This window comes from Astyanax mexicanus, chromosome 1 (genome assembly GCF_023375975.1).
Source record: "Astyanax mexicanus isolate ESR-SI-001 chromosome 1, AstMex3_surface, whole genome shotgun sequence".
NCBI classification, from domain to species: Eukaryota; Metazoa; Chordata; class Actinopteri; order Characiformes; family Acestrorhamphidae; genus Astyanax; species Astyanax mexicanus.
Genome location: NC_064408.1, coordinates 122,513,034 through 122,540,494, shown reverse-complemented (window position 1 = coordinate 122,540,494; position 27,461 = coordinate 122,513,034). Strand labels below are relative to the sequence as shown.

The following is a 27,461-nucleotide window of genomic DNA, read 5'->3' as shown; positions in this document are numbered from 1 at the left end:
TCTGCTGAGAACTACTTGCCAGTGGTCACAAAATCTAGCGGTCACAGAAAACAGTGCAACACACGGTTGTGGTGTATGGGAGCTTATCCATTTTTAGCGTTATAGATCTAAACAACGTGTTGTACATGTAAGTGATTATAAGTGTGGGGTTTGGTTTAGTAGGCTTGTGTTGTTGTTGTTGTTGTTGTTGTTGTTATATATAAATATAGTAATTTATCGTTTGCTTTAAAACGTAAAATAATTATTTAAATATGTTTCTCAATGAATAGATTAGTCGACTAATCGAAAAAAATAATCGTTAGAATAATCGTTTAAAAAATAATCGTTAGGGACAGCCCTATATAGGATATAGGAATATAGGAATGCCCGTTACATGTTTTTTTAATTATTAGATATTTGTAGAATTTGTAGAGGTTAATGAGAGAATTGTTGTATTCTTTTTAGATGTGGACAGGCCAAGTTCCGTTTTAAGGACGATAAGCTCTCTTTAGCTGCTCCGGTTTCTCTTTTCCTCCTTGATGAAACTGTTTGATCCAGCGGTTAAACTGTTATATTAATACCATTTTAATGGTCATTAGATGGTTGTTTTTGTCCATTCTTTTGTATTGTTTATATATACATTTTCCTTTGAATGTGGTTTGGTTTGTTTAATTTAATCCCCAGAAAATGTATTTGTTTTTTCCGGGTTTTTTTCAGTATTACAAGTCTTAGTAATTTTCTATGGTCATGTGAAGTTTTTCGTTTCTGTTTCTTGAAATTTGTTAGATTATATTTTTGTCAACATTTTGGATTTATTTTCGTTTGTAATTTTTCTAATAATAATAGTAATTACATATTTTATTTTCTTTTGTTCATTTTTTACGGGGTGAATAACAAAAGTAACGCAATAGTTACTTTTACTGGTAACTAGTTACTTTATAGTGGAGTAACTCAGTTACTTTTTTGGAGAAGTAACTAGTAACTATAACTAATTACTTTTTCAAAGTAACACTGAAGGTTTTAAACTTAACTTCTGGTTATCTAATTATATCTATGATTATCTCATCTACACCCAACAGCAGAGACAATTTAGGCTAAAAAAAGCCACTTCTCGCTTTGTGTTCTGATTTTACCACTCAGTAAAATTTTAGATATTTTGTAGAGGAGTAAATTCCATTTTTTTTGCTTTGCTTTTTTGAGTCTTTGTTACTCTAGTTGTACATGATTAACACTTCTTTGTGAAAGAAGATGTCTCAAAATGTGCTATCCAGATGGTTTTATTAAAGAAAATAATTTCTCAGCACATTGTTTATGAATGAACTGTTTTCAGGGTGAAGAGAGCAGAGTCCAGCGATGAGTCTATGAAGAACTTCAGCAGTGGAGGAGGAAGCTCTGAATCACGGTACATCACTGCACACAGTAAACTACAGTCCTGAGAGAGAATCTGTTCCTCCTCATTGTTAAAAATGTAGCACATGCTGTAGACAAGGTTATAAAGTTTATTTTTCTTTATTTAATGTTAGCAGGATGGAAACCCAGAGGTCTGTTTCTCCAGTGACCAGCTGTATGTCTATGAAGAGTGAAGACTGGTTCTCTAACTTGGCTTCACTACAACAGGATGCCAGTTACCATTACTCAGGGTATTTAACTGTTGTGAATTTACATCTCTTCTGGAAGATAAGAGACAAACTCGATTTATGATTAGTCCATTTCTGTTGTGTGGAATAATAGCAAATTATTATCTTTTTGCTGTTTGTAGTAATTTTAGAGAATAAATAATAATTTAGTTGTTTACAGCTGCAGCAATGTATTTTCTGATGTTACTACAGGGATGCCAATATATTTGGATATAGCTGTATAATATATGCTTTTGTTCTACAAGTTCTATTATTTGCAATATTCTTGTTATAGCATCCAACATATCTGTAGTTTATTCAAGACATTTCTGTTTATTACAGCACAGGGTTTCCTAATTACTTTGGAAAGATGTATAAAAGTGTGTGTAATTCGAATTATTGTTTTCATGTCTCCTTATTTCCTCGATCAGACTGCAGAAATCCAGAGCAGAACCTCCAGAACCCAGCTGTGTGTCTATGAAGAGTCACAACTCAATGTTTTTGCCTCCTAAATTCAATGATAGAGCAGAACCTCCAGAACCCAGCTGTGTGTCTATGAAGAGTGGCAACTCAATGTTTTTGCCTCCTAAATTCAGTGATAGAGCAGAACCTCCAGAACCCAGCTGTGTGTCTATGAAGAGTCACAACTCAATGTTTTTGCCTCCTAAATTCAGTGATAGAGCAGAACCTCCAGAACCCAGCTGTGTGTCTATGAAGAGTCACAACTCAATGTTTTTGCCTCCTAAATTCAATGATAGAGCAGAACCTCCAGAACCCAGCTGTGTGTCTATGAAGAGTGGCAACTCAATGTTTTTGCCTCCTAAATTCAGTGATAGAGCAGAACCTCCAGAACCCAGCTGTGTGTCTATGAAGAGTGGCAACTCAATGTTTTTGCCTCCTAAATTCAGTGATAGAGCAGAACCTCCAGAACCCAGCTGTGTGTCTATGAAGAGTCACAACTCAATGTTTTTGCCTCCTAAATTCAGTGATAGAGCAGAACCTCCAGAACCCAGCTGTGTGTCTATGAAGAGTCACAACTCAATGTTTTTGCCTCCTAAATTCAATGATAGAGCAGAACCTCCAGAACCCAGCTGTGTGTCTATGAAGAGTGGCAACTCAATGTTTTTGCCTCCTAAATTCAATGATAGAGCAGAACCTCCAGAACCCAGCTGTGTGTCTATGAAGAGTGGCAACTCAATGTTTTTGCCTCCTAAATTCAGTGATCGAGCAGAACCTCCAGAACCCAGCTGTGTTTCTATGAATATCCACAACTCAATGTGTATTCCTACTACCTTCAGTAATGTTGGAATATTTAAAAGGTAAGTGATTCAACTTCCCTGTTTAATACAACCATATGGGAAAGCAAGCTAATAAAAAATAAAAACATAGAAAATAGAGTATTTTATAGGGCGCAGGAACTATTCCTACATTAATCCATCAACAGTTACGCAAGTAAAAGGTCTGGAGTTGATTCTAGATGTGGCATTTTAATTTTGGAAAGGGATAGTCATTTAGTCAATGAAAGTGATAACAGTCCTTAGTGTCCTTTTGTCTTTGTTCTGGAGCACATGACATCCATTTCTTACAGAAAGATCTAGAATCCTGCTTGGTTTGGCCCAGAAAACTCAACACCACTTCTGGACATGGTTAACATGAATATTTAAGTAGTTTTTGTAATTGTAACTTTCTAAAGTAATATTTTGTTTATGTGGTTCTATCAGCTTCTGATGTTAAATGACAGATCTTGGTGCAGTGAGTTTGAGGGATTAGAGATCACAGTTGTTCAGCCTTGTGCTCTTCTCTTTACACATTGATTTCCTCCTGATTCCTTGAATAGTTTAATTATATCATGGCTTGTAGTGTAGAAATATGCTAATTTCTTACAGTCTTTCTTCTGGGAACATTATTTTTACACAGATCCTCTGCTCCTCAAAGAATCATCCTTTATTAAATAATGATTTCATACCAAATAATTTATCTCCTTCATTATTTTTACTAGCTGTAAATTTACCAGACAAAACATTAAATATCTTGTGTTTGATGATTTGGTGTTATGATTATGCAGTTTATATCAGAATTATGATTATCCTTCCAGTCATCATTTTCTGTTTCAGATATCATTTCTTAATGAGTTGGATATTTTATTATGTGTGACTGATGCAGGAGTATTATCAAAATCAGAAAAACCTACACAGACACATTCTTTAGGGCACATTATTATATGATATGTTAAAATCATTTCTTTAACACTATTACTCATATTTACTTACCTGACACTTTGTTACTTTGTCTCTCTTCACAGGAGAAACAGTAATCTACTGCAGGATCAGTCCAGGTGTGGATTGTGTGAGCAGCTTCTTACAGATCCAGTCTCTATCACCTGTGGACACAGTTTCTGCAGACTGTGCATCAACAGATACAGGGATGAAACTGGCCGGACTGGAGATTTAAGCTGTCCCTCCTGCAGAAAGAGATCTAAAACATGTCCTGCTCTACATCCACAAACAGAGGAGTCTATAAGGCAAAAACTACACCAACTGCAGGATTATATTCTTAACAGTGTCATACAGAAACACAAAACCTGTATGAAGAACAGGTACGAGAGCTTATTCGAGGGAATCAAAACACAAGAGAACAGAACCTTCCTGAACAGGATTTACACACAGCTCTACATCATAGAGGGAGAGAGTGAAGGGGTTAATGAAGAACATGAGGTTATAAAGATCGAGAAGACTTCAAACAAATACTTACAGGAAACTCCAATCAACTGCTTAGACATCTTTAGACCTGTAGAAGATCCTGAAGAAGAAATGGAAGTAGTGAACAGTACAGCTGTGATGGTTAATCTTGTCAGACGAAACAAAATGATAAAAGATAAAGGACCAAAAGAGCTTAGAACTGTGCTGACTAAAGGCATTGCTGGAATTGGAAAAACAGTCTCTGTACAGAAGTTCATTCTGGACTGGGCAGAGGGAACAGCCAATCAGGATGTAGATTTCATGTTTGTGCTTCCATTCCGAGAGCTGAATCTGATTAAAGATGAGCAGTACAGTCTTTACACACTTCTCTGCACTTTTCATCCTGAGCTCAAAGACCTGGACTCTAGGATATGTGATGAGCGCAAAGTTGTGTTCATCTTTGATGGTCTGGATGAAAGCAGAATTCCACTGAATTTTTTACAGTGTGAGAAAGTGTCTGACATCATAATGACATCATCAGTTGGTGTGTTAATGACAAACCTTCTCAAAGGAGAGTTGCTGCCCTCTGCTCACATCTGGATTACCTCCAGACCAGCAGCAGCCAATCAGATTCCTCCTCAGTATATCAACCGTGTGACAGAAATTCAGGGGTTTAATGACCCACAGAAGGAGGAGTACTTCAGGAAGAGAATCAGTGACCAAGACCAAGCCCAGAAAATCATCTCCCACATTAAGACAGCGAGGAGTCTCCACATCATGTGCCACATTCCCGTCTTCTGCTGGATCTCAGCCACTGTGCTTCAGAGAATCATGAAACAGAGTAATACAGAAATCCCTAAAACTCTGACTGAGATGTACTCTCACTTTCTGATCACCCAGACCAACATGAAGAGTGAGAAGTATGAGGAGAACTTCAACTGGGATCCAGTGGAATTGCTGGAATCTAACAGAACCATGCTTTTGAAACTGGCAGAACTGGCTTTCAATCAGCTGATGAAGGGGAACGTGATGTTCTATGAAGAGGACCTGAGAGAGTGCGGTATTGATCTCACTGAGGCCTCAGTGTATTCTGGGATCTGCACTGAGATCTTTAGGGAGGAATGTGTGCTTTATCAAAGGAAGGTCTACAGCTTTGTACATCTGAGCTTTCAGGAGTTCGTGGCTGCTTTCTATGTGTTTCACTGCTACCTGAGCAAGAACACAGAGGAACTGAGGGATTTTATACCACAGAACAGAAAATGGCCTGTAAATGTCCCACTGCACGTGGTCCGGAGGGGAGCAGTGAGCAAAGACTCAGATAGTCCACAAAATGTCCCACTGCATGTGGTCCGGAGGGGAACAGTGAGCAAATACTCAGATAGTCCACAAAATGTCCCACTGCGTGTGGTCCGGAGGGGAGCAGTGATCAAATACTCAGATAGTCCACAAAATGTCCCACTGCGTGTGGTCCGGAGGGGAGCAGTGAGCAAATACTCAGATAGTCCACAAAATGTCCCACTGCGTGTGGTCCGGAGGGGAGCAGTGATCAAATACTCAGATAGTCCACAAAATGTCCCACTGCGTGTGGTCCGGAGGGGAGCAGTGAGCAAATACTCAGATAGTCCACAAAATGTCCCACTGCGTGTGGTCCAGAGGGGAGCAGTGAGCAAATACTCAGATAGTCCACAAAATGTCCCACTGCACGTGGTCCAGAGGGGAGCAGTGAGCAAATACTCAGATAGTCCACAAAATGTCCCACTGCGCGTGGTCCGGAGGGGAGCAGTGAGCAAAGACTCAGATAGTCCACAAAATGTCCCACTGCGCGTGGTCCGGAGGGGAGCAGTGAGCAAAGACTCAGATAGTCCACAAAATGTCCCACTGCGCGTGGTCCGGAGGGGAGCAGTGAGCAAAGACTCAGATGGTCCACAAAATGTCCCACTGGATGAGCTCTTGAGGGGAGCAGTGGGCAAAGCTTCAGATAGTCCAAATGGACATCTGGATCTTTTCCTCCGTTTCCTGTTGGGCATCTCTCTGGATTCCAGTCAGAAGGTCCTACAGGGCCTCCTGATCCACACAGAGAGCACCTCAGAGACCATCAAAAAAACAGTGACACACATCAAACATTTAATCTCAACAGAATATCTTGCTACTGACAGATCTGTTAACCTGTTCCTCTGTCTGACTGAAATGAATGACCAGGATTTACCCAGAGAGATTCAGAAGTACATAGATTCAGACAAAAGCTCAAGAAAGGATCTGTCTGCTCTAGAGTGTTTAGCTCTGTCCTACATGCTGCAGACCTCAGAGGAGGTGCTGGATGAGCTGGATCTGAAAAAATACAGCACATCAAGAATTGCTTATATGAAATTGCTTCCAGCTGTGAACAACTGCAGAAAGGCTCTGTGAGTATCTAAATGTATATAATAGCTGTATATGTTTTAGAAATATACACTTAAAACTATATTGACAATATTGGCTTTGTATGAATGTTATGACTGTTGCTGAGAGAGTATTTTCAGTGTTTTGCTAGCTCCCAGATACTCTGTTCATCATTGGTCAGCCCACTGCAAGACCTTGGTTGTGCAATACTTCCAAATCATGGTAGTCCATACTGCAGATGTAATGCTAGAGGTTGTGGGCTTCACTAAACTTAGTGGTACAAAAAATGGCATCAGTAATGGTTTGATGGCACAAAAATACCTCGTATTAAGTACTATTATTTGACAAGTTCACTGATTCTTTGCGTGATGCTGTCTTTTCAACATTTTTCAACATGCTATTTTACATATGATGTGTACAGCTGGATGTATCCATGTCAGAAACATTCTTACTACAGATTCTTCTTGGGCAAGGGGCAGGAGCCGCAGTTGTGGAATTTAACAGAATGGCAAAAACTATTTTATCTGTCTCATGATCTGCTGCAGGAAACAAATAATAGGAAAAAATGACCCCTAGATCTTTCTTTTTTTAAATAAATCTTATTAGGCCATTCACCTGAAACTGTACTCCATTAGTTAAACTGAACTGTACTCTCTGTTCGCTCTTCTTGTGTAGACTTGGTGGCTGCGATCTCACCATGAAAGACTGTGAAACTATCTGCTGTGCTCTGAAATCAGAAAGCTCCTGTCTGAAAGAGCTGGACCTCAGTAACAATGACCTGCAGGATTCAGGAGTGGAGCTGCTCTCTGCTGAAATGAAACGTTCACACTGTAAACTGGAGACACTCAGGTCAGTACCTCCTGTAATTCATTACTGAATGAGAAATATTAAACTAGAAGTAAATGGTCTACCAGGCCATTCAAAAGTATGACTTTCGTAATTATTTATAAACCTGCACTCAAAGTACAAAAAACAACTTTGTTTTTGCTTATTTTATCATACTTACATTTTAAATTAATAGGCAAATATAATTAAGTAATTATAAAAGCAGTTTTTGAATCAAAATTTCATGTATTAAGGGAAAAAATATCCCAACCCCAACTGTGTGAAAAAGTGCTTGCCCCCTAAACGTAATAACTTGGTTATTCCACCCTTGGAGGCAACAACTACAGTCAAGCACTCATGATAACTGGCAATGAGTCTTTCACATTTCTGTGGAGAATTTTTGTTCCAGTTTTTTCACAGAATTGTTTAATTCAGCCATATTAGAAGTTTTCCATTCCACAGCATCTCAATGACTTTGACTAGGCCACTCAAAAACCTTTGTTTTTTTAAGCCATTCATAAGTGGACTTGTTTGTGTGATTACTGTTCCTGAGCTTGAGGTCACAAGCAGATTGTTGAATAGTCTCCTTCAGGATTGTCTGGTAAACAGCAGAATTCCTGGTTCCATCTATTACAGCACGTTTTCCAGGCCCTGAAGCAGCAAAGTAACCCCAGACCATCACACTACCACCACCATGTTTTATGTTCAAGATGATGTTTTTTTTCCTGAAATTGTGTTAGCCACATGTGACGGGACACACACCTTCCAAAAGTTTCCACTTTTGTCATGTCAGTCCAAATAATATTTACCCAAAGTCCTGGAGATCATTAAGATGTTTGTTGATAAATGTGAGATGGGCCATTGTCTTCTTTTTGGTCAAAAGTGAGTGCATTTCACCTTGGAACTCTCCCATGGACACAATTTTCACCCAGTCTCTTTGTTATTATTGAATCATTAACACTGACCTTAACTGAGGCAAGTGAAACCTGCAGTTCTTTAAATGTTTTTTCTGAGTTCTTTGTTTGCTTATTGTCATGACTGGGCAGAATACAGACACACACAGGCGCAATGAAAACAGAGCTTTATTAACAGTAACGTGAGGCAAAACGATGGTCAAAACCAGCAAACAGTAACAATACAGTGAGAGCATACCAGAGTAGAACAGTCCAGGGTCATACACAGCAAGGCAATGGCAAAGGGCAGGCAAAAATCAAGGTTGGAAAAAACAGGCAAAACACGATCAAGGATAACACTTTGTATGAGGATAATCCGTCAATACGCGACAAAGGTAGAGCGAGAAATAGCTGCTTTTATGGTGCTAAGAATCAGTGTGATTAGTTCCTGGTTGTGTCAGGTGTGCTGTCATGTGATCATAAGTGTGTGCAGTGTCAGATTAAGGTGTATTCTGGGCAATGTGGTTTGTTGACTGAAATTGCAGGTAGAGCTCAGTGCAGGAGAAAGTACGACAGCCAGCGAGGCTTGGTCAGTAACAGGAGTGCCTGCAGCACCAGGCATGATACTTATCTGTTTTTGAATTTCTTCAGCATAATGTGTTGCTTTTTAAGATCTTTTATCTGCTTCATGTTGTCAGACATGTTCTATTTAAGTGATTTCTTGATTCTACAAATCTGGCAAGAATCAGGCCTGGTTTAGATTGTTTTTCCCTTAATAAATGAAGTCATTAAAAATAACACTTTTTTGTATTTACTCAAGTTATTTTGACTGATATTAAAGCTTGTTTTGATCATCTACAAATGTAAGTATGACAAAAATATATGTATGTTTAAGTGTAAACACTCCACTGAAAATTTTCCTCTTATGTTTTTGGCTTGTTTTGTTATTCTGCAGACTAGCTAGATGTAATCTTGGTCAAAAGACATGTGAAAATCTGGGAAAGCTGGAAAGCTCCTGTCTGAAAGAGCTGGACCTCAGTAACAATGACCTGCAGGATTCAGGAGTGGAGCTGCTCTCTGCTGGACTGAAGAGTTCACACTGTAAACTGGAGACACTCAGGTCAGTACCTCCTGTTATTCATTACTGAATGGTAAATATGGTTACACTTTTATAAAACAGTACTATTGATATTGTTGAATTATTGAATTCTGTAAACTTAAGACACTTATATCAGTAGCTCCCATTATTCATTACTAAATGGTAAATATTAATATAGTAGTGAATGGTCTACTGGTTCAAACTCATCTTATACGCTATGTTTTTTTAAATGACCCTGACACTAGCATGCAACCAAAACACAGAACTACAGTACACGCCGAAAGTTTGGACACCTTTTTATTCAAATATGTTTTCTTTATTTTCAAAACTATTTACATTGTAGATTATTACTGCTATGAATGAACACATGTGGAGTTATGTACTTAACAAAAAAGGAGAAATAACTGAAAACATGTTTTATATTCTAGTTTCTTCAAAATAGCTACCCTTTGTTCTGATTGCTGCTTTGCACACTCTCTCAATGAGCTTCAAGAGGTAGTCACCTGAAATGGTTTTCCAACAGTCTTGAAGGAGTTTCCAGAGGTGTTTAGCACTTGTTGGCGTATTTGCCTTCACTGTGCGGTCCAGCTCACCCCAAACCATCTTGATTGGGTTCAGATATGGTAACTGTGGAGGCAGGGTCATCTGCCGCAGCACTCCATCACTCTCCTTCTTGGTCAAATAGCCCTTACACATCCTGGAGGTATGCTTGGGGTCATTGTCCAACTAAACGCAAACCAGATGGGACGCCATCTCGCTGCAGGATGCTGTGGTAGCCATGCTGGTTCAGTGTGCCTTCAATTAAAAAAAAAATCCCCAACAATGTCGCCAGCGAAACACCACTACACCATCACAGCTCCTCCTCCATGCTTCACAGTGGGAACCAGGCATGTGGAATCTATCCGTTCACCTTTTCTGCATCTCACAAAGACACGGCAGTTGGAACCAAAGATCTCAAATGTGGACTCATCAGACCAAAGCACAGATTTCCACTGGTCTACCGTCCATTCCTTGTGTTTCTTGGCCCAAACAAATCTATTCTGTATGTTGCCTCTCCTGAGCAGTGGTTTCCTAGCAGCTATTTGACCATAAAGGCCTGATTTGTGCAGTCTCTTCTTAACAGTTGTTGTAGAGATGGGTCTGCTGCCAGAACTCTGTGTGGCATTCAAGCTCTATGATCTGAGCTGCTATTAACTTGCGATTTCGGAGGCTGGTGACTCGGATGACCTCTTCCTGAGAAGCAGAGGTGACTCTTGGTCTTCCTTTTCTGGGTCGGTCCTCATGTGTGCCAGCTTCGCTGTAGCGCTTGCTGGTTTTTGCGACTCCCCTTGGGGACACATTTAAAGTTTTTGCAATTTTCCAGACTGACTGACCTTCATTTCTTAAAGTAATGATGTCCACTCATTTTTCTTTAGTTAGCTGATTGGTTTTTGCCATAATATGAATTTTAACAGTTGTCCAATAGGGCTGTCGGCTGTGAAGTAATCTGACTCCTGAACAACACAACTGATGGCCCCAACCCCATTGATAAAGCAAGAAATTCCACTATTTAACCCTGATAAGACACACCTGAACACCATTTCAGGTGACTACCTCTTGAAGCTCATTGAGAGAATGCCAAGATTGTGCAAAGCAGTAATCAGAGCAAAGGGTGGCTATTTTGAAGAAACTAGAATATAAAACATGTTTTCAGTTATTTCACATTTTTCTTATTAAGTACATAACTCCCATGTGTTCATTCATAGTTGTGATGCCTTCAGTGAGAATCTACAATGTAAATAGTCATGAAAATAAAGAAAACGCATTAGACGAGAAGGTGTGTCCAAACTTTTGGCCTGTACTGTATATTTAATTCGTTAGTTCATCTAAGTAGTTCTTTCTCACAACCATAAAGGGACAGTATGTACTAAGTGACAGGAAGTGTTCAATGGCTACCGTCTAGGCTTACAGACTAGCAGACAGTGATCTCACCAGGGTACTCTGAAACTCTACTGACATTCTCTGCTCTGAAGCATATACTCCATTAAAAGCTTACCTTTACTGTAAGCAATTTGTTTTCTCACTCTGCAGGCTAGCTAGCTGTAATCTTGGAGTAAAAACGTGTGAAAATCTGGAATCAGTTTTAAAGCTGGAAAGCTCCTGTCTGAAAGAGCTGGACCTCAGTAACAATGACCTGCAGGATGCAGGAGTGGAGCTGCTCTCTGCAGGACTGAAGAGTTCACACTGTAAACTGGAGACACTCAGGTCAGTACCTCCTGTAATTCATTACTGAATGGTACATATGGTTGAACCAATTTAATATTACACTTTTACAAAAGAATACTACTGATATTGTTGGATTCTTAAATATTTTTCATTGTATTTCCAATACTTTACAAACTCTTAAACTCTATACTGAACAAGAATAATACTGTGACGACCTCCTTGGTTCTACACATGTTATGATTTTTTACTCCACTGAGCATATAGCAGCACTTTATAGATCTATATTAACAGTTTAGTATTGGTTCTGTTTCTCTGTAGACTTCTCTGTAGACTGTCGACATCATCCTTCTTTTACCCTGTTCCTCAATGGTCAGGACCCCATAGACCCCATAGACCATTAACACACTCAGTATCTGTTTCTGTATTAGCCATAGCTCTATAGTTTGTGCCCATCACATTCTTATATTCATAAATTAGTACCTGTTATATTAGCCATAGTTCACATTAATTCTCTGTACTGTTTTTGTTCTGTTATTTGTTTGTTGTTTGTTTGTACTGAGCGGGTCAACCCGAGTAGGATGGGTTCCTCGGAGTCTTGGTTCCTTCCAAGGTTTCTTCCTCTTAAAGGGAGTTTTTCCTTGCCACTGTGTCACCATAAAATTGGCATCTCTGTGGTGCTGCTCATAAGAGGCGTGGACCTGTTTTTCCTGTAAAGCGGCTTTGTGACAACCTTTGTTGTAAAAAGCGCTATATAAATAAAATTGAATTGAATTGAATTGAATAGACCACCACTAAGCAGCTCTTTAGCTTTCATCAACATATAGTCTGTAATTAGAAAACAACACAGACATAATATTATGTTTAAGTAGTGTATATTGCTGAAGCTTTTAACATATTTTGACGCTGAATATGTAACCTAAAAACATTTAATGTGCTCATATAATTTACAGTTTTCTGTAGTATCAAATGATAAACATAAACAAAAATATGTAGTTGTTAAAACCAGCTTTCTGCTGTCCGAATTCTAAATACAATGGAATATGATTTTCCTTCCTCTAAACTTGTCTCTTTGATTTTCCTCTTTTTGTGCAGATTATCTGGTTGTATGGTCACAGAGAAAGGCTGTTGTTCTTTGGCTGAAGCTCTGAGTTCAAGTCTCTCCCACCTGAAGGAATTGGATCTAACCTACAACCACCCAGGAGAATCAGGACAACAGCTGCTCTCTGCTAGACCAGAAGATCCAGGCTACACAGTCAGGTATGAACAACTGTCCTGAGGTGTGTGTTTGAAAATGATAATTACGGAAATAGTGGAGAATTAAATTATTAAGTTATTGTTCTGGGTGTGCACAATTAAACCGTGTAAATAATTATTCTATTTTTAAGAATAGCAAGCAGCTTCCATTAATCTTACTTGTAGTTTTGATATTGAACACAGTGTAAAAACAAACTCCCCATGTTTCAGTTAAGGACAAAGTGCAAAATATGTGCAGAAAATCTGTCAGAAATCTGACAGTTTTTATATATTAAGATGTGCAATCTGGAATTAAAACAGCAATTTAATTAGCAAAATTAATTAAATTAACCACCCAGCACAAGTAAAAAGTGTTGTTATACAACACATAATGACACATTCTCACAAACATACACTCACACAAACACACACTCACACAAGCATACACACCTAAACATACACTTACACAAACATACACACACTCACAAACATACAATCACAAATATACAAACCCATGCAAATATGGCTTGGTCACGATAATCTGGAGCTGTCATGACATCATCTGATGAGCTGCACTGTCAGAACTTAACCACATGAATGTGCTTCTCCTAAAACTCTCAACAAAGACTGGGTCTGAGAATGTGTATGTTTATAATTCATTTTAAAATGACCTAAACAAAATATACCAAAAGTGCAAGAGCAAAATAAACTCAAGCGTTAAACTACCTGGAGCAGTGGATTTTATGTACCCTGCATTCCAGCCCTCTGCCAATTACCTGCAGAACTACACTGAACCCTGCAAAAGAGAGCGGATGAGTGTAAATCCCGCCCACAGAAAACACTGATAGATCCACCGAGAACAAGAAGAGACCAATCAGGATGTAAATCTCACCCAGAGGCAAACTGCTGGCTTTGGTGAAACAATTGAACCCACCGGGGTTCGTCGTACAGTGGTGCTGCTTATTGTGTGCAATCTGAAAGCACCTTGACACAACGGATGGGTTGCCAGGTCTGCATAGAACCTCAAGGGGATATTTGTAAGGTCTGAAGAGACTCATGTGAGATCATATAGGAGATACGTTGTTGGTTTATGGAAAAACTGACTAGAATACTCAAAATAAAATTTTATTCACCCCCATTATAGGATGATTACTTTCAGCATATTAAAAAATCCCCTATAGTTCAGCATTTTGTGAGCTTCAGTTTAAAAAAATATTTTCAATCATATATTTAAACTTTGAAAAAAATATATACATATATTGTTAATATCTTGCCTCGTCTCATTCTCATAAACCCAGTAGTGTCTTGTGAGATGAGTGTCTCGTCACACGCCTACTACGTTAATCAAAACAGAAAATAAAAAGTGTCACACGGATAAAATATTTTTTTCTTATCAGTGAAGGTTTTAGACATTGCATAATTTAGTTTTTTTATGCCAGGTCCAAACTACATGATTTAAGCCCCGTTTTCAGTCACTGACAGTTTTTTTCAGTAACTAACTACAGCCAGTGTGATCATGTAGAAAGAGAACCACGGGTCCAAACCGCATCTTCTGCATGGCCAGAGTTTATAGAGAGTCTGAGCACTTTCTGTTTGCTCTGTTATATCACTGGTAAACTCTAAAGGGATCTCACAAGTGAGTCTTCTATGAACGGGGTGAATGGAGCTAAAAGCTAAAAACTTTAAATCAAAATTAATAATTAACTTTATGTTCTGAGTATTACTTTCATTTTGGAAAGTAGTAATAATTTATTTGATTAAAAATCAAAAATCAAAAAGTGTGCCATTTTTCCACAGGTTTTACAAGTTTTACACACTAAAGACACTAGCATCTCTGTTACTGTGAGCTGATTGGATGGTGAATTTACAGGCTTGAGAATCTTTAAAAGGTTTATAACTAGAGTTTAAAACGTTATAACATTTATGTCTACAGTGCTGAAACATTTGATATAGTTCTGTAAGGATGACAGAAGTACATATTTTATTCTAAACTATACATTAGTTCTGGAATATTTCCCATGCTGTAAAATCAAGTTGTTTCTTTATCCAGTCTGGTGGCATCCTGACCCCTAATAATGAAAATTGTGTCACTGTCCAAATATTTATGGGCCTAAATGTGTTTACTTTTTTATTCATTACTTGTTGTCACTTAAACAGTATTTTTTTTGTTTAAATTATGTTTGTTAATTTATTATTTTTGCTAAGATTTTTTATCATGTAAAAAAAAAGAAAGAAAGCTGCCCTTTCTCTTTGTCTCCTGATAAAATTCAATGATTTGAATTATTTAAGTATCACAAACGTCAAACACTGGGAATTATTCGGAAAAAAAATTGGGAGGACGGCAAATAGAGAGAGACTTTAGTTTACACTGTTTTCTGTGTGTGTGTGCGTGTGTGTGTGTGTGTGTGTGTGTGTGTGTTTGTGTAGAATGGAATCTGGAGGGGTAATCAGAATAAAACCAGGACCAAAGAAATGTAAGTTAAACACAAACACACACACGCTTTCTCGCGTTCTCCCTCTCAAACACACACACATATATACAAAGACACACTCACTCACACAAACACACTCACACAAACACACACTCACACACACACACACAAACATACACTAACACAAACACACACTCACACAAACACTAACACAAACACACACACACACACACCTATACTCACACACACACACACACACACAAACATATACATACATAAACTCACGCAAACACACTCACACAAACAAACACACACCCACACAAACACACACTCACACAAACACACACTCACGCAAACACACACCCACACAAACACACACCCACGCAAACACACACTCACGCAAACACACACTCACGCAAACACACACCCACACAAACACACACCCACACAAACACACTCACACAAACACACCCACACAAACACACACCCACACAAACACACCCACACAAACACACCCACACAAACACACCCACACAAACACACCCACACAAACACACCCACACAAACACACCCACACAAACATGCACTCACACAAACATGCACTCACACAAACACACACTTACACAAACACACACACAAAAACACACTCACACATACAAACACACACTCACACAAACACACACTCACACAAACAAACACACACTCACACAAACACACACACAAACACACACTCACACAAACACACACTCACACAAACACACGCAAACACACACTCACACAAACACATACTCACACAAACACACACCCACATAAACACAAACACATACTTACACAAACACACACACAAACACACACTCACACAAACAAACACACACTCACACAAACAAACACACACTCACACAAACAAACACACAAACACACACTCACACAAACACACAGTTACACAAACACACGCAAACACACACTCACACAAACACACACCCACATAAACACACCCACACAAACACACCCACACAAACATACTCACACAAAGACACACTCACACAAACAAACACACACTCACACAAACACACACTCACACAAACAAACACACTCACACAAACACACCCACACAAACATACACTCACACAAACACACACTCACACAAACACACACAAACACACACCCACACAAACACACCCACACAAACATACACTCACACAAACACACACTCACACAAACACACACACTCACACAAACACACTCACACAAACACACCCACACAAACATACACTCACACAAACACACACAAACACACACTCACACAAACACACACTCACACAAACACACACTCACACAAACATAAACTCACACAAACATACACTCACACAAACATACACTCACGCAAACACACACTCACACAAACACACACTCACACAAACACACACTCACACAAACACACACTCACACAAACACACACTCACACAAACACACACTCACACAAACACACACTCACACAAACACACACTCACACAAACAAACACACACTCACACAAACACACACACACTCACACAAACACACACACACAAACATATACATACATAAACTCACACAAACACACACTCACACAAACAAACACACACTCACACAAACACACACACAAACACACACTCACACAAACACACAGTTACACAAACACACGCAAACACACAATCACACAAACACACACCCACACAAACACACTCACACAAACACACCCACACAAACACACACTCACACAAACAAACACACACTCACACAAACACACACACACTCACACAAACACACACACACAAACATATACATACATAAACTCACACAAACACACACTCACACAAACAAACACACACTCACACAAACACACACACAAACACACACTCACACAAACACACAGTTACACAAACACACGCAAACACACAATCACACAAACACACACCCACACAAACACACTCACACAAACACACCCACACAAACACACCCACACAAACATACACTCACACAAACACACACTCACACAAACAAACATACACTCACACAAACACACACTCACACAAACACACACTCACACAAACACACACTCACACAAACACACACTCACACAAACAAACACACACTCACACAAACAAACACACACTCACACAAACACACACACAAACACACACTCACACAAACACACAGTTACACAAACACACGCAAACACACAATCACACAAACACACACCCACACAAACACACTCACACAAACACACCCACACAAACACACCCACACAAACATACACTCACACAAAGACACACTCACACAAACAAACACACACTCACACAAACACACACTCACACAAACACACAGTTACACAAACACACGCAAACACACACTCACACAAACACACACCCACATAAACACACCCACACAAACACACTCACACAAACACACACCAACACAAACATACACTCACGCAAAAACACACTCACACAAACACACACTCACACAAACACACACTCACACAAACAAACACACACTCACACAAACACACCCACACAAACATACACTCACACAAACACACAGTTACACAAACACACACTCACACAAACACACACAAACACACACTCACACAAACATACACCCACACAAACATACACTCACACAAACACACAGTTACACAAACACACACTCACACAAACATACACTCACACAAACACACTCACACAAACACACCCACACAAACATACACTCACGCAAAAACACACTCACACAAACACACACAAACACACACAAACACACACTCACACAAACAAACACACACTCACACAAACAAACACACACACAAACACACACTCACACAAACACACTCACACAAACATACACTCACACACACAAACACACACTCACACAAACACACTCACACAAACACACCCACACAAACATACACTCACACAAACACACACAAACACACACTCACACAAACACACACAAACACACACTCACACAAACAAACACACACTCACACAAACACACACACACAAACATATACATACATAAACTCACACAAACACACACCCACACAAACACACACTCACACAAACACACACTCACACAAACACACACTCACACAAACAAACACACACTCACACAAACACACACTCACACAAACACACCCACACAAACATACACTCACACAAACACACACAAACACACACTCACACAAACACACACACTCACACAAACACACTCACACAAACACACCCACACAAACATACACTCACACAAACACACACAAACACACACTCACACAAACACACACTCACACAAACACACACTCACACAAACAAACACACACTCACACAAACACACCCACACAAACATACACTCACACAAACATACACAAACACACACTCACACAAACACACACACTCACACAAACACACTCACACAAACACACCCACACAAACATACACTCACACAAACACACACAAACACACACTCACACAAACACACACTCACACAAACACACACTCACACAAACAAACACACACTCACACAAACACACCCACACAAACATACACTCACACAAACACACACAAACACACACTCACACAAACACACACACTCACACAAACACACTCACACAAACACACCCACACAAACATACACTCACACAAACACACACAAACACACACTCACACAAACACACACTCACACAAACACACACAAACACACACTCAAACAAACACACACTCACACAAACACACACACACAAACATATACATACATAAACTCACACAAACACACACCCACACAAACACACACTCACACAAACACACACTCACACAAACAAACACACACAAACATACACTAACACAAACACACCCACACAAACACACCCACACAAACACACCCACAAACACACACTCACACATACAAACACACACTCACACAAACACACACACACTCACACAAACACACAGTTACACAAACACATACTCACACAAACACACACCCACACAAACACACCCACACAAACACACCCACACAAACACACCCACACAAACACACCCACACAAACACACCCACACAAACACACCCACACAAACACACCCACACAAACACACCCACACAAACACACCCACACAAACATACTCACACAAAGACACACTCACACAAACACACACTCACACAAACACACACTCACACAAACACACACAAACACACAGTTACACAAACACACGCAAACACACACTCACACAAACACACACCCACACAAACACACTCACACAAACACACACCAACACAAACATACACTCATGCAAAAACACACTCACACAAACACACACTCACACAAACACACACTCACACAAACACACACTCACACAAACAAACACACTCTCACACAAACACACCCACACAAACACACAGTTACACAAACACACACTCACACAAACACACACAAACACACACTCACACAAACACACACTCACACAAACACACCCACACAAACACACAGTTACACAAACACACACTCACACAAACACACACAAACACACACTCACACAAACACACAGTTACACAAACACACACTCACACAAACACACACAAACACACACTCACACAAACACACTCTCACACAAACACACCCACACAAACACACAGTTACACAAACACACACTCACACAAACACACACAAACACACACTCACACAAACACACAGTTACACAAACACACACTCACACAAACACACACAAACACACACTCACACAAACACACACTCACACAAACACACCCACACAAACATACACTCACACAAACACACAGTTACACAAACACACACTCACACAAACACACACAAACACACACTCACACAAACACACACTCACACAAACACACACTCACACAAACACACACTCACACAAACATACACTCACGCAAACACACACACACACACAAACACACACTCACACAAACACACACTCACACACACTCACACACACTCACACAAACACACACTCACACACACTCACACAAACACACCCACACAAACACACACTCACACACACTCACACAAACACACAAACACACCCACACAAACATACACTCACGCAAAAACACACACAAACACACACTCACACAAACAAACACACACTCACACAAACAAACACACACACAAACACACACAAACACACACTCACACAAACAAACACACACTCACACAAACACACACAAACACACACTCACACAAACACACCCACACAAACACACACACACACATACACTAACACAAACACACACACACACAAACACACACACACACACTCACACAAACTCACACAAACACACAAACATACACTAACACACACTCACAAAAACACACACTAACACAAACACACACACACACCTATACTCACAAACACACACACATATACAAAGACACACTCACTCACACACACACACACTCACACAAACACACACTCACTCACTCACACAAACACACACACAAACACACACAAACATACACTAACACACACTCACACAAACACACACTCACACAAACACACACTCACACAAACACACACACACCTATACTCACACACACACACAAACATATACATACATACACTCACGCAAACACACACTCACACAAACAAACACTCAAACACACACTCACACAAACACACAGTTACACAAACACACGCAAACACACACTCACACAAACACACACCCACATAAACACACCCACACAAACATACACTCACGCAAAAACACACTCACACAAACACACAAACACTCACACAAACAAACACACACTCACACAAACAAACACTCACACAAACAAACACACACACACAAACAAACACACACTCACACAAACACACACAAACACTCACACAAACAAACACACACTCACACAAACACACTCACACAAACACACCCACACAAACATACACTCACACAAACATACACTCACACAAACACTCACACAAACACACACACTCACACAAACACACACAAACACACACTCACACAAACACACACAAACACACACTCACACAAACAAACACACACTCACACAAACACACACTCACACAAACACACCCACACAAACATACACTCACACAAACATACACTCACACAAACACACACAAACACACACTCACACAAACAAACACACACTCACACAAACACACACAAACACACACTCACACAAACAAACACACACTCACACAAACACACACAAACACACACTCACACAAACAAACACACACTCACACAAACACACAAACATATACATACATAAACTCACACAAACACACACCCACACAAACATACACTCACGCAAACACACACTCACACAAACAAACACACACAAACATACACTAACACAAACACACACTCACAAACACACCCACACAAACATACACTCACACAAACACACACTTACACAAACACACACACAAACACACTCACACAAACACACAGTTACACAAACACACGCAAACACACACTCACACAAACACATACTCACACAAACACACACCCACATAAACACACCCACACAAACACACTCACACAAACACACCCACACAAACACACCCACACAAACATACACTCACACAAAGACACACTCACACAAACAAACACACACTCACACAAACACACACAAACACACAGTTACACAAACACACGCAAACACACACTCACACAAACACACACCCACATAAACACACCCACACAAACACACCAACACAAACATACACTCACGCAAAAACACACTCACACAAACACACACAAAGACACACTCACACAAACACACACTCACACAAACACACCCACACAAACATACACTCACACAAACACACAGTTACACAAACACACAGTTACACAAACACACACTCACACAAACACACACAAACACACACTCACACAAACAAACACACACTCACACAAACACACCCACACAAACACACACTCACACAAACACACACTCACACAAACACACCCACACAAACATACACTCACACAAACACACTCACACAAACATACACTCACACAAACACACACTCACACAAACACACACTCACACAAACACACCCACACAAACACACACTCACACACACTCACACAAACACACACTCACACAAACACACACTCACACAAACACACACAAACACACACTCACACAAACAAACACAAACTCACACAAACACACCCACACAAACACACACTCACACACACTCACACAAAGACACACTCACACAAACACACACTCACACAAACACACACAAAGACACACTCACACAAACACACACTCACACAAACACACACTCACACAAACACACCCACACAAACACACAGTTACACAAACACACAGTTACACAAACACACACTCACACAAACACACACAAACACACACTCACACAAACAAACACACACTCACACAAACACACCCACACAAACATACACTCACACAAACACACACTCACACAAACATACACTCACACAAACACACACTCACACAAACACACACTCACACACACTCACACAAACACACCCACACAAACACACACTCACACAAACACACACTCACACAAACACACCCACACAAACACACACTCACACACACTCACACAAACATACACTCACGCAAAAACACACTCACACAAACACGCAAAAACACACTCACACAAACACACACAAACACACACTCACACAAACATACACTAACACACAAACACACACAAACACACACTCACACAAACAAACACACACTCACACAAACACACACAAACACACACTCACACATACACACACTCACACAAACACACACTCACTCACATACACTAACACAAACACAAACACACACACACACCTATACTCACAAACACACACACATATACAAAGACACACTCACTCACACACACACTCACACAAACACACACTCACTCACTCACACACTCACACACACTCACACACACACACACAAACACACACAAACATACACTAACACACACTCACACAAACACACACACACACACACACACACACACATATACATACATAAACTCACACAAACACACACCCACACAAACATACACTCACGCAAACACACACTCACACACACACACACAAACATATACATACATAAACTCACACAAACACACACCCACACAAACATACACTCACGCAAACACACACTCACACAAACAAACACACACTCACACAAACACACACTCAAACACACACTCACACAAACACACACTCACACAAACACACACTAACACAAACACACACACACAAACACACCCACACAAACACACACTCACACAAACACACACTTACACAAACACACACACACAAACACACCCACACAAACACACACTCACACAAACACACACTTACACAAACACACACACAAACACACACTCACACAAACAAACACACACTCACACAAAAACACACACTCACACAAACACACACGCAAACACACAGTTACACAAACACACACACAAACACACAGTTACACAAACACACACACAAACACACAGTTACACAAACACACGCTCACACAAACACTCACACAAACACACCCACACAAACATACACTCACACAAACACACACTCACACAAACACACACTCACACAAACAAACACACACTCACACAAACACACACAAACACACACGCACACAAACAAACACACACTCACACAAACACACACACAAACACACACTCACACAAACACACACTCACACAAACACACAGTTACACAAACACACGCAAACACACACTCACACAAACACACACTCACACAAACACACAGTTACACAAACACACACAAACACACACACACACAAACACACACTCACACAAACACACACTCACACAAACACACACTCACACAAACACACAGTTACACAAACACACGCAAACACACACTCACATAAACACACCAACACAAACATACACTCACGCAAAAACACACTCACACAAACACACACTCACACAAACATACACTCACACAAACACACAGTTACACAAACATACACTCACACAAACACACACTCACACAAACACACACCCACATAAACACACCCACACAAACATACACTCACACAAACACACACTTACACAAACAAACACACACTCACACAAACATACACTCACACAAACACACACCAACACAAACATACACTCACACAAACACACACAAACACACACAAACATACACACACTCACACAAACATACAGTTACACAAACACACAGTTACACAAACACACACTCACACAAACATACACTCACACAAACACACACTTACACAAACACACACTCACACAAACACACACTCACACAAACACACACTCACACAAACACACACTCACACAAACACACACTCACACAAACACACACTCACACAAACACACACAAACACACACTCACACAAACACACACTCACACAAACACACACTCACACAAACACACACTCACACAAACACACACTCACACAAACACACACAAACACACACTCACACAAACACACACTCACACAAACACACACTCACACAAACACACAAACATACACTCACGCAAACACACTCACACAAACACACCCACACAAACATACACACACTCACACAAACACACACACAAACACACACTCACACAAACATACACTCACGCAAACACACTCACACAAACACACCCACACAAACATACACACACACTCACACAAACACACACACAAACACACACTCACACAAACAAACACACACTCACACAAACAAACACTCACACAAACACACACACAAACACACACTCACACAAACATACACTCACGCAAACACACACCCACACAAACACACACTCACACAAACATACACTCACACAAACACACACAAACATACACTAACACAAACACACACACAAACACACTCACACACACACAAATACACACACACACACTCACACAAACACACACTCACACAAACACACACAAACATACACTAACACACACTCACAAAAACACACACTAACACAAACACACACACACTCACACAAACATACACTAACACAAACACACAAACTCACACAAACATACACTCACGCAAAAACACACTCACACAAACACACTCACACAAACACACCCACACAAACATACACTCACGCAAAAACACACTCACACAAACACACCCACACAAACATACACACACTCACACAAACATACACTCACGCAAACACACTCACACAAACACACCCACACAAACACAAACATACACACACACTCACACAAACACACACACAAACACACACTCACACAAACAAACACACACTCACACAAACACACACACAAACACACACTCACACAAACATACACTCACGCAAACACACACCCACACAAACACACACTCACACAAACATACACTCACACAAACACACACAAACATACACTAACACAAACACACACACAAACACACACTCACACTCACACAAACACACAAACTCACACAAACACACACAAACATACACTAACACACATTCACAAAAACACACACTAACACAAACACACACACACTCACACAAACATACACTAACACAAACACACACCCACACAAACATACACTCACTCACACACACTCACACAAACATACACTCACGCAAAAACACACCCACACAAACATACACTCACACACACTCACACAAACATACACTAACACAAACACACACCCACACAAACATACACTCACTCACACACACTCACACAAACATACACTCACGCTAAAACACACTCACACAAACAAACACACTCACACAAACACACACAAACACACACTCACACAAACAAACACACACTCACACAAACACACACAAACACACACTCACACAAACAAACACACACTCACACAAACAAACACACACTAACATACACTCACACAAACATACACTCACACAAACACACAAACACACACTCACACAAACATACACTCACGCAAAAACACACTCACACAAACACACCCACACAAACATACACTCACGCAAAAACACACTCACACAAACACACACAAACACACACTCACACAAACAAACACACACTCACACAAACATACACTCACACAAACACACACACACACATACACTCACACAAACACACACACACACACACTCACACAAACTCACACAAACTCACACAAACACACAAACATACACTAACACACACTCACACAAACACACACTCACTCACTCACACAAACACACACACACACACACACAAACACACACAAACATACACTAACACACACTCACACAAACACTAACACAAACACACACACACACACCTATACTCACACACACACACACACACACACACAAACATATACATACATAAACTCACACAAACACACACCCACACAAACATACACTCACGCAAACACACACTCACACAAACAAACACTCAAACACACACTCACACAAACAAACACTCAAACACACACTCACACAAACACACACCCACACAAACACACACTCACACAAACAAACACTCAAACACACACTCACACAAACACACACTCACACAAACACACACACACAAACAAACATATACATACATAAACTCACACAAACACACTCTCTCTCTCTGTGTCAGTGCAGTGTGTGTAATGTGTGTTCTTGTGTTCAGGGTTCTGTGATTTCACACTGGATCCAAACACAGTAAACCCTCGTCTCTCTCTGAGTGAGGAGAACAGGAGGGTGGAGTGGGGAGAGGAGCAGCAGTCGTATCCTGATCATCTAGAGAGGTTTGATGGGTGGTATCAGCAGGTTTTGAGTAGAGAGGGAGTTACTGGACGCTGTTACTGGGAGGCTGAGTGGAGCGGAGTAGGAGCTGATGTAGCTCTGAGTTATAAAACCATCAGCAGGAAAGGAGGAGGATCAGAGTGTGGGTTTGGAGTGAATATAAACTCCTGGAGTCTGAACTGCTCTCATAACAGATACTCTGTTCTTCACAATAATAATATCACAGATCTCTCCACTCCTCCCTCCGGCTGTAGGAGAGTAGGAGTGTATGTGGACTGTCCCGCCGGCACTCTGTCCTTCTACAGAGTCTCCACTGATACACCCTCAC

The 27,461-nt window shown here is 40.2% G+C and overlaps 1 protein-coding gene across 5 annotated transcripts in view; it reads left to right on the top strand.

The window, feature by feature from the left end:
- LOC103030810 (NACHT, LRR and PYD domains-containing protein 12-like) overlaps positions 1-27,461 on the top strand; it is a 300,969-nt gene that overhangs the window by 72,970 nt on the left and 200,538 nt on the right. Inside the window, exons 1-6 of one of the 5 annotated variants that reach the window (XM_049468083.1) lie at positions 2,751-2,914; positions 3,898-5,560; positions 6,221-6,675; positions 7,328-7,501; positions 9,326-9,490; positions 11,540-11,713. The exons of the other annotated variants lie outside the window; for them this stretch is intronic. Coding sequence (XP_049324040.1) covers positions 2,775-2,914; positions 3,898-5,560; positions 6,221-6,675; positions 7,328-7,501; positions 9,326-9,490; positions 11,540-11,713 — 2,771 coding nt within the window. The 5' untranslated portion in view covers positions 2,751-2,774. Of the gene's footprint in view, positions 1-2,750; positions 2,915-3,897; positions 5,561-6,220; positions 6,676-7,327; positions 7,502-9,325; positions 9,491-11,539; positions 11,714-27,461 lie in introns of those variants that run through there. 5 annotated transcript variants of the gene reach the window in all.